At 30.2% G+C, this 12024-nt stretch overlaps 1 protein-coding gene across 1 annotated transcript in view; it reads right to left on the bottom strand.

Moving 5' to 3' along the window:
- Nucleotides 1-12024, bottom strand: part of LOC129758780 (uncharacterized) — a 342805-nt gene that overhangs the window by 44312 nt on the left and 286469 nt on the right. Inside the window, exons 5-6 of the mRNA XM_055756400.1 lie at nt 4229-4260; nt 3527-3649 (exon numbers count right to left, since the gene is read on the bottom strand). Coding sequence (XP_055612375.1) covers nt 3527-3649; nt 4229-4260 — 155 coding nt within the window. The remainder of the gene's footprint in view (nt 1-3526; nt 3650-4228; nt 4261-12024) is intronic.

The raw sequence follows: 12024 nt of genomic DNA, 5'->3' as shown, positions 1-12024 counted from the left end.
TACAAAAATTACAAAAATTACAAAAATTACAAAAATTACAAAAATTACAAAAATTACAAAAATTACAAAAATTACAAAAATGACAAAAATTACAAAAATGAAAACAATGACAAAAATGACAAAAATGACAAAAATGACAAAAATGACAAAAATGACAAAAATGACAAAAATGACAAAAATGACAAAAATGACAAAAATGACAAAAATGACAAAAATGACAAAAATGACAAAAATGACAAAAATGACAAAAATGACAAAAATGACAAAAATGACAAAAATGACAAAAATGACAAAAATGACAAAAATGACAAAAATGACAAAAATGACAAAAATGACAAAAATGACAAAAATGACAAAAATGACAAAAATGACAAAAATGACAAAAATGACAAAAATGACAAAAATGACAAAAATGACAAAAATGACAAAAATGACAAAAATGACAAAAATGACAAAAATGACAAAAATGACAAAAATGACAAAAATGACAAAAATGACAAAAATGACAAAAATGACAAAAATGACAAAAATGACAAAAATGACAAAAATGACAAAAATGACAAAAATGACAAAAATGACAAAAATGACAAAAATGACAAAAATGACAAAAATGACAAAAATGACAAAAATGACAAAAATGACAAAAATGACAAAAATGACAAAAATGACAAAAATGACAAAAATGACAAAAATGACAAAAATGACAAAAATGACAAAAATGACAAAAATGACAAAAATGACATAAATGACAAAAATGACAAAAATGACAAAAATGACAAAAATGACAAAAATGACAAAAATGACAAAAATGACAAAAATGACAAAAATGACAAAAATGACAAAAATGACAAAAATGACAAAAATGACAAAAATGACAAAAATGACAAAAATGACAAAAATGACAAAAATGACAAAAATGACAAAAATGACAAAAATGACAAAAATGACAAAAATGACAAAAATGACAAAAATGACAAAAATGACAAAAATGACAAAAATGACAAAAATGACAAAAATGACAAAAATGACAAAAATGACAAAAATGACAAAAATGACAAAAATGACAAAAATGACAAAAATGACAAAAATGACAAAAATGACAAAAATGACAAAAATGACAAAAATGATAAAAATGACAAAAATGACAAAAATGACAAAAATGACAAAAATGACAAAAATGACAAAAATGACAAAAATGACAAAAATGACAAAAATGACAAAAATGACAAAAATGACAAAAATGACAAAAATGACAAAAATGACAAAAATGACAAAAATGACAAAAATGACAAAAATGACAAAAATGACAAAAATGACAAAAATGACAAAAATGACAAAAATGACAAAAATGACAAAAATGACAAAAATGACAAAAATGACAAAAATGACAAAAATGACAAAAATGACAAAAATGACAAAAATGACAAAAATGACAAAAATGACAAAAATGACAAAAATGACAAAAATGACAAAAATGACAAAAATGACAAAAATGACAAAAATGACAAAAATGACAAAAATGACAAAAATGACAAAAATGACAAAAATGACAAAAATGACAAAAATGACAAAAATGACAAAAATGACAAAAATGACAAAAATGACAAAAATGACAAAAATGACAAAAATGACAAAAATGACAAAAATGACAAAAATGACAAAAATGACAAAAATGACAAAAATGACAAAAATGACAAAAATGACAAAAATGACAAAAATGACAAAAATGACAAAAATGACAAAAATGACAAAAATGACAAAAATGACAAAAATGACACAAATGACAAAAATGACAAAAATGACAAAAATGACAAAAATGACAAAAATGACAAAAATGACAAAAATGACAAAAATGACAAAAATTACAAAAATTACAAAAATGACAAAAATGACAAAAATGACAAAAATGACAAAAATGACAAAAATGACAAAAATGACAAAAATTACAAAAATGACAAAAATGACAAAAATGACAAAAATGACAAAAATGACAAAAATGACAAAAATGACAAAAATGACAAAAATGACAAAAATGATAAAAATGACAAAAATGACAAAAATGACAAAAATGACAAAAATGACAAAAATGACAAAAATGACAAAAATGACAAAAATGACAAAAATGACAAAAATGACAAAAATGACAAAAATGACAAAAATGACAAAAATGACAAAAATGACAAAAATGACAAAAATGACAAAAATGACAAAAATGACAAAAATGACAAAAATGACAAAAATGACAAAAATGACAAAAATGACAAAAATGACAAAAATGACAAAAATGACAAAAATGACAAAAATGACAAAAATGACAAAAATGACAAAAATGACAAAAATGACAAAAATGACAAAAATGACAAAAATGACAAAAATGACAAAAATGACAAAAATGACAAAAATGACAAAAATGACAAAAATGACAAAAATGACAAAAATGACAAAAATGACAAAAATGACAAAAATGACAAAAATGACAAAAATGACAAAAATGACAAAAATGACAAAAATGACAAAAATGACAAAAATGACAAAAATGACAAAAATGACAAAAATGACAAAAATGACAAAAATGACAAAAATGACAAAAAGGACAAAAATGACAAAAATGACAAAAATGACAAAAATGACAAAAATGACAAAAATGACAAAAATGACAAAAATGACAAAAATGACAAAAATGACAAAAATGACAAAAATGACAAAAATGACAAAAATGACAAAAATGACAAAAATGACAAAAATGACAAAAATGACAAAAATGACAAAAATGACAAAAATGACAAAAATGACAAAAATGACAAAAATGACAAAAATGACAAAAATGACAAAAATGACAAAAATGACAAAAATGACAAAAATGACAAAAATGACAAAAATGACAAAAATGACAAAAATGACAAAAATGACAAAAATGACAAAAATGACAAAAATGACAAAAATGACAAAAATGACAATAATGACAATAATGACAAAAATGACAAAAATGACAAAAATGACAAAAATGACAAAAATGACAAAAATGACAAAAATGACAAAAATGACAAAAATGACAAAAATGACAAAAATGACAAAAATGACAAAAATGACAAAAATGACATAAATGACAAAAATGACAAAAATGACAAAAATGACAAAAATGACAAAAATGACAAAAATTACAAAAATGACAAAAATGACAAAAATGACAGAAATGGCAAAATTTAGATAAGCCTTTTTATCTGATTTTAATTTTTCCTATAACGTTGGTTTCATTTTTTGACGTTTTTTTTTTTGTTAGAAAGGAAGCTTTTTCATTGAGAATTTTAGCTTCATTGTCAAATTTGGGAGTTCTAGATTAAAATCTCATGAAAACCTTATAAATCCTGCTGGTTAACTATCAATCAACTTAAAATGCAGTCATCTTTTTGAAAAGTTTGTAATTTTTATCGCCAAACTTCCAATGACCAGCTGAAGCAAAAAAAAAGAAACTTTTCGTATACCGAGCAGAAGAAAACCGAAGTTTTATGAGATAGCCAAAACTTACCCATGCATTTGTTGTTGTCCGTCGTTCGAAGACCTTTAGGGCATTTGCAGATGAAGGAACCGATCGTGTTGGAGCAGCCATACTCGCACAGATCCTCTCCATACTCGGCGCACTCGTTAATGTCTGAAAAGAAAGGAAGGAAATTTGTTGGAAGTTTAAATTAGATGAGTTATATGATTGAAAATGTAAATGGATTTCAAAAATTTCAAATTCTATTCATAAAAAAAAACGTTATTATTTTTGTTTTTTTTTTAAACTGATACAAACACACAACAAAGTTCTTTTCTGATAAAAAAAAATCTAATCTACAAGAACTACCATTGTTCACGTTTCAAACAAACGACTATCACAATCATCATCACTTGTGAGAATCACGCCGGTGAGGTACATCATGATGGCACTTGTTTCTAAAAGAGATTCAAAAAAGCAAATAAATCTCGAGCATGACAAAGTCTCGCTGCGGGAAAGTTGAAGTTTTTATTTGAATTCTCATCCGTGTTATCCTCATAGTCGAGCAAGAACTGGCAAATGGTCAATGGCAAAGGAAAACTGTAAAAGTTCAACGATTTTAGCCGAAAACGACTAAAATTGAAAAAAAGTTAGAAGATTCAGAAAAATCTACTCGAAAATATTTCACCAGATATTTTAGAATCCATTTGAAAGTGGACCAAACACCGGTATAAAATCTACAGGAACACTTACATTTTTTCCATATTTCCATGTAAACAAACTGCCTGTGTAGATAAAACGAAAGCAAAGAATGTTTAAGGTATAAAATTTGATATTTTTATTCTCTTTCGTAACTGTGGTGGCCTGGAAAAAAGTCCCACTTTCGGTGTCATTTTCCCCCAGAGATGAAAGATGAGTGCATTGTAGGATAAAAAAATCTACACACCTCAGGTGTCACAAAGTTTTTTTTTTTCATTCTCATTTTCATTCCTCTGCCTTGATGTTACTGTGTAATGTCGTCGTCGTCTCTTCTCAGCCGGGTGATAAATTGTCGAGCAAACTTTGTTAGAAGTTGGTTACAGAAAATAGCCGGTGGAAATGCTTTCTCCTTTTTTTTGTAAGTGAAGCTTCCCCATTCAGTAAACCATCAGATGTCTGGAGGTCTTTCTGGAGAAATTTACTTTTATGCAGTTTCTTGCAAGTCGCTTTTCTTCTCTCCCACTTCCATATTATGCCGTTTTACGGTGTGACGGCAGGACGTTTTTCTTAATGCAGCATCCGAGTGGCAAATTTATTTGGTATCATCAAGTTAAAGCGAAAAACCTTCGGGTAAGGTGTTGCACATTTGAAGTCAGTAAAAAACCTGCATAATGAATTTAAGAACGTTTGTGATATTGTTCTGGTGTCATGTCCATTTTAACGTGCGAAAATTCACTTAGTTTGTTGTCAAATCAATGATAATGATATAGTCGATTGTTTCAACATTTTATACAGATATCTCCATACAGTGAAATTCGTAAATGTAAGGTAATGCATTATAGATGTGTTTTAACGCATTTCAAAGCTAGAAATATCCAAGTGATTTTTTGTCTTTAAATTCAGTTTCGAGTGCAGGGTTCAGAGTGCGGAGTGCCTATATGAAAATGGTACACTTGCTATTAAGTTGAAAAGGCAAAAAAAGGCAGGAGTGAATGAAGATTTTTCTTCCTCGAGAAAGCATACGTTTTTGTGTGATTTGCTTTTCCTATAAGTTTCTCGAAGAGGAGGCCATGAATCGTTGGCAACGGATACGTTTTGTTTTCATTCCGTCGGGACAATTTTATATTTTAATTTTTAACTGGTTGAGTTGATTCAAAACTTGAATAAAAATTAAATCTCGTTCTTCAAAATCTGTCAATTGTTGGAAGTGTTCGTCAGAAAAACAACAGTTTCCCTCGACGAAGTAAAAATTTCGAGCATCGTGTTCCTTAGACGCTGTGTAGAACGGGAATCCATCAAGAGCTAGCGGAATCAATCAACGACTATCAGGGCCCAAAGATTATTTGGTGAGTTCGTTCCATAATAATTATTTTACCCAAATTTAAATGAATGAATGATTTCTGGAAATTTATCTAGTAAACTTTCAAATTTCCAATACATTTAATTATCTCAGATTTTCAAAAAAAAAAATTAGCTAAAGAAAGGTTGTACGTTACAGCATTATCTGGCTCATCAATTTTTTCTTCCATTGTGACCCACGTGCGCGTGTGTGAAAGCTTTTCGGAGTGCTGCGATTGGAAAAAAAAATCTGCGTTAGTAAGGCAAACGCACTTCACTGGTGTTGAAAAAAAGTGGTAGAAATTTTTACATTTTGAAAATTTTACCAAATGTTTTCAAGATCTTTGAGCGTTCTATTTTTTACAGCACTGTTTCTTTTTCAGCCGTATGTGATAGAAATATTGCTATTTTTGCATCACAGCATGCGAAAATACAACACGTGTTGTAGAAAAACAAGTAGGCCACAGATCTTGAAAATGTTTTTGCATGGCAAAATTTCCAAAATGTGCCGTAAGTGTCAAAATGTCTACAACTTTTTCCCAACACCAGTGAACTTGCTCTAAGGCATTTATTAATAAGGTTGAAGTAGGGAAAGGAGCCCAAGCAACCAAAAGTCGCATACTAACTTAAACATAGGACACCGAAGTTCACATTTGGCTGCACAGAGGTTTTACGGGACTTCCAGGTACTCATATCACGTAAAAGTTACTCAGAAACTTCTAACGCCTTCTGAAGGACAAACGCATAAAAAAAAAGAACTTCAATGTACCTTTTATGCGACATTTTCTCAAAGGCAATCAAGTGTCTGCTATGCTCTTTCTAAAGAACCAATAAGTCACATCTGGAACCTTTAGGAGAATTTCAAGCGATTTGTCAAATTCTTCTGTCAATCCTGTAATTTTTTTTCGGATTGTTTACATCAGCAGAACATTGCATTAAATCAATTCGATAATTTCGAATTTGTGCTAGCCATGGCAGAGAAGTGCTGCAAAATTTTCACCACCAAAACGATTGAAAGGCCCTGACTTATTGCGGTAAGTATTTCCGGAATTGCGACGGATTACAGCTATTCGGACATTACTTGAACCCCGTGAAGTGCATTTTGTGAGTGTTTCTTTGTGGAAATGGTGAGAAATTTATGAATATGCCTTTTTAATAAATATATTGTGATGATTAACATTGTAATTATTTATTCAGTGTATCGAAAATCCATTTAACACTAATAAAACATCCCATAGACTTTTCTGTTTGAATGAATCCGCTCAGTTATGGCTTTAAGCATTTTATAGTGAAGTATAAATATATCTAATAACTGCTCCAGAGAACTATTGCTGGTTTGGTCGAGAGGCTGGTGAATTTCATTGTGACCTGGAGAGCAGTGGTTCAATTCCCGAAGTGTAAGTAGCTTGGTTATTAAATCTGTTGAAAAGTCAATATCAAAATCAATGAAATAAACCTAGATAGACTGGCAATCTGGTAATCTGTGATCTGGTTGTCAGAGCAATGTGTCAACCGGATTCGGTCCGTAGAAGGTTCTATACTATCTCCTAGGGGTTGAATAGAATTCTCTTCAGCCACTGAAATGAACTTCAAAGTAGCTTTAATTACTTAAATTTTAGGCTGATTAGCATTCTCTAGGAACATCAACAGAAGCTGATTCAGCTTCTATGATACCTCTTTTTGGAACTTTTGGTCGCTTGGGAGCTTTCAAAGAAATTTTTGGTTCCCTTATTTGTTAGTAGGTACATTTTATATTTACCATGAAATCTTCAGAAAAGTATAGTTCCAAAGATTGCATGGATGTTACAGTTACGTTCTTTCTTTTAATTTTTCTTTAAAAGAGTAAGCAATGGCGCTATATCCATGGTCGATGACCAGGGATGGGGAGCAAACGAATTCAAAATTAATATGTTTCAAAATTGGGAATTTCTTTCTAAAATAACCCCATTCTCACCCACATAAGAAATACTGATTGGGGATCGGAGTCAAGACCGAGGCCGTTTTAGGGGTTTAACAAATCACCACTCCCCCCTCCCTTGAAGATATTTTCCAAGTATTTTTTTTACCTAAGTATCGAGAAATCACTATTTCCCGATCAGGTATTTTAAAATAACTGTTGACAAACATGTCATAGGTGTTATAGAGTTCCATTCTCTGGCCAAAAAATCTAAAACGAAGAAGAAGAAGAAGAAGAAGAAGAAGAAACATGTCATAAATTGGCTCGCCACTGCAGAATTTAGTACTGATGTACATGCTACACCACCTTTGGACTAAATATTTCATTTTAAGACAATATATGCGCTCACAAATTCAACTAATTTTTGATTGTTAATTTCGAATTGCAATTCCACAAACCTTTGTATTGAAACTTGAATCTTGACACTCAAGAACACTACCTTTCTTTAAGAACGGTAACTTAACAAGTTCAGAATTTGAAAACAAGCATTTTAACCACAAATTACATTCATCAAATACTAATTTAACACATCAAAAAGCTGATAGCCGAGTGACAGATGCTTACCACTTACGATAGTCAACAGAATTAGAAGAAAAAAATGTTAACCCTAATATCTATTAGTTTATTACTTATCACTTTGATTGTAAAAAAAATCTTGTATGTCCTTACAAATTTTATGCTGATATAAAATATTCTTCAAATAAAACTTTGCCTCAATTTTGTTTTGTGTTTCTTGTCCTTCTAAATGTTCAACTGCACATTCGAATGGATTTTGATTACACAAGGCCACAAAATTAACATTTTACCGAGATGCACATAATTCAAGAGCTAGTTTTTTTATTAATTTAGGTGGCCTGAATGCAAATCACAATTATCAATATTTTTTATCACCTTTTGTTTTTTTTTATAATTACTTTTGAAAATAGGTGAACAACATTTAAATAATGTTTAAAAACTTTTAAAGAATGATAAACTTTCTAGAATCCCGTTAAAGATTTTGACTTCTGCCAAAACAGTTGTATTCTTTCATCTCATCTGTAAAATACGAGAATATGAACGATTTTTTAAAGTAATTCTAAATCAAGTTGAATTTTGGACATTTTTAAAACAGAAGTAAAATCGATTTTCTGATTTCAAAAAATTTGTGGAATATAATAAAACTTAAGAGATTCAGTTATGTCAGAAATACTTTTAATGATCCCTTTTTGAAATTCTAAAAATTGTAGCATTTAACATTTTGAATAAATTTTTCCTCTGAAGTTTGGCAAATATTATTGTTTGATTGAATGAAGGAAATAAAAAAAATCAAAATCAGTTTTTGTCTTTCATGTTGTTTTGTTGGTTTATCAGTTATAAATTATTGATTTAATTCAGATCTGATTAATTTTTAAACTAATAAATACAAATCACCAAAACTAGATTTGAAAAACAAAATCTGACAGAAACTTTAAGTTCAGGAAGATTCAATCTTTCGAAGCACAATCATTAAAACAGAGGCACATAGAATGGTGTTAAATTTATACCTCATTATGATTTTAATATGGTATGAAAATTTCTTTCTAAAAATTAATCTTTTCCATCTATGTTCATAATTTTTCAAACAAATTTCCTCAATTGAACAGTCTCCCTATTTAAATTTTTGAATTTTTTAGATAAGTGTGTCTTTGTTTCTCAATTCTGAATTTCTGTGTTCTGAAAACATAATTTTCTTTAAAACCATTCAAACTAAATCTATAAATGAAAAACATTTGTCCTTAACCCATTATTGAAATTTACGGCGACAACATACACTGTATCAAAAAATTGTCCGTACAACACGTACCTTAAATTTCAAACAATCAAAAAGTGCACTTTTTCAGTCAATAAAAATACTACAATTACATCATTCGCTGCAGAAACTAGTCCTTTTTGTAGATCAGTATTAAAAATATTTATAAATTAAACCTTAAAAATAATCCAATTCATTTAGTATAGAAAGTCCTGAAAACGACGTCAAAAAATAGTCCGTACACTGAGGCCTTTGTCAAATATTAGTCAAGTAAACAGTTATGTGTCAGTCTGTCAATTGCAGAAACGTGAATTGAATCTCAGCAAAGACAATTTCCAGTGGTCTGAGCGATAAATACGGTGAAATGAACTTTATCTAGCATAAATCAGTAGATTTTCGTGTTTCCGGATGTCAACGGGTATTTTTTTGTAAAAAGCAGACATTTTTTTGTTAATTAAATCCACAAAAATAAACAAGAAAATGTTTGCTCATCACAAAAAAATACCCGTTGACATCCGGAAACTGATTGCTGACCTGAAAAATGATGGTAAAAGCTTGTCCGAAATTGCAGGTATAGTAAAACGGCCACGATCGTCGGTTCAGTATGTCCTTCAGAACTTTAAGAAGACGAACTCTCTGGAGACCACTTCAGGATGAGGCCGCAAACTGAAGCTTACGGATCGTCACCATCGCATAATTGTCAGGGAAATGAAGAGAATCCTTAAATCAGTGCGCAAATGGCATCGGAAACTTGACATTCACGGAGAAAAATAAATAGATTTATCAGTAATATTACGCGTCTACAGGAATATAAATTGTTTGGTTCTTGTTTGGTTCTGACCCGAAAATACGATCAAACCAACCAACAGCTAATACGATTAGTCTCCAGGGAGTTAGTCTTCTTAAAGTTCTGAAGGACATACTGAACCGACGATCATGGCCGTTTAACTATTCTATGCGTAATCCGAAGACAAGTGAACAAATAAATTTCGGACAAGCTTTTACCGTCGTTCTTCAGGTCAACAGTCAGTTTCCGGATGTCAACGGGTATTTTTTTTTTTTTGTGAGGAGCAGACATTTTCCTGTTAATTTAATCCACAAATTGTTGAAATCTACTGATTTATGCAAGATGAAGTTCATTTTACCGTATTTATCGCTCAGACCACTGGAAATTGTCTTTGCTGAGATTCAATTCACGTTTCTGCGATTGACAGACTGACACATAACTGTTTACTTGACTAATATTTGACAAAGGCCTCAGTGTACGGACTATTTTTTGACGTTGTTTTTGGGACTTTCTATACAAAATGAATTGGATTACTTTTAAGGTTTAATTCATAAATATTTTTAATACTGATCTACAAAAAGGACTAGTTTCTGCAGCGAATGATGTAATTGTAGTGTTTTTATTGACTGAAAAAGTGCATTTTTGATTGTTTGGATTTCAAGGTACGTGCTGTACGGACAATTTTTTGATACAGTGTATCCCGCGTGAGCTTTCATTACGTCGTATGGAACAAAATGTAAAAAAAGAGTTTTATTACGAAAAAAAAATCAAAAACCGTCATACACTAGTCGCAATGCCTTTCCATTTTGAATATTTGTAGCCTGGACAACATATTTCATATGTAAAGTACAAATTTCGAAGTGGTTTTGATAATTTTTGCAGCAGTTTTCTGTGAATTCTTACGATATTCAGATCCTTTTTTTTCTTTCATTTTTTAATATTAACTTTTTTTTATCGATCTTGATATTAAACTTGTTTGAGCAATGTGGACTGTAATTTGGGTTTGGTCTAAAAAGAAGGTGCAGAAACCACTTAAACTTAACTTCTTTTTATTTTCTACTCTTCAAATCACATATTTCTAACAATTCACTAAACTTGGAAGGTTAACTTATGGCATAACTAACAACCACGAATTTTGAATCATAACTGAACTCTTAAGTCTGCGCGAGACGCTTTATATAGGCGCACCGAACGTTCTGGAATGTTCCGGGCACGCAAGCTTCTGACAAATGAAGATGATTTGGAACTTTCTGAGCGTGCAAACAACTGGAAACGTGTGGAAACTCCAGAGCATTTCATACGCGTGGTTATAAAATCAAAGAAAACTTCTAGAATATTCTAGAATCTTTAAATTCATCGAGCTTATGACAATTGGCTTGAACAAAACTAATCTATGAAAAGTTCGAAAAGTAATACGAAGTTGCACAATTAAAGCTAAGCATAAATGCTGAACTTTAACTAAATTATTATTTGATCTGTGTTTTCAGTATTTAAAACAATAACTTTTGATTCGATATTCTAGTTTTTATCAGTTTTTTTTAATGGTTGTTCAAGAAATCAATTCCAAACCTAAACTTTGTCAAAACATAAGTTTTCAATATTATAAGCTACAAACCAATTACCTTTTATTTTGATAACTGGAAGAAAATATAAAAATTGATCAAAGTCAGAGATTTGAGTACATTTGAAACAAAATTGAATATATTCATTGTTTTATCAAATTAAATCAAATTAGCTACTATGTGTTTTGAATAAATCCTCTTGAATTTTTAATGATCGAGAAATTCAATTTCAAACCGTGAATGAATGAATTTTCTACAAACCTAAAAAAATCCGGACAAAATCCGGGAGTTCTTCAATGAAATCCGAGCAACCGGGCCGGACTATTCCCAAATTTTGAATCAAATATCCGGGCAAACCCGGATAAAACCTGGCAAAATCCGTGGGCATTGAATTTTAAAATTTTCAATTAAAAACCTGAGCAATATTCGGGAAAATCT

Source organism: Uranotaenia lowii, chromosome 3 (assembly GCF_029784155.1).
Source record: "Uranotaenia lowii strain MFRU-FL chromosome 3, ASM2978415v1, whole genome shotgun sequence".
Lineage (NCBI taxonomy): Eukaryota > Metazoa > Arthropoda > Insecta > Diptera > Culicidae > Uranotaenia > Uranotaenia lowii.
Note: the sequence above shows the minus strand (reverse complement) of the source record. Positions and strands in the feature narration are given on the sequence as shown.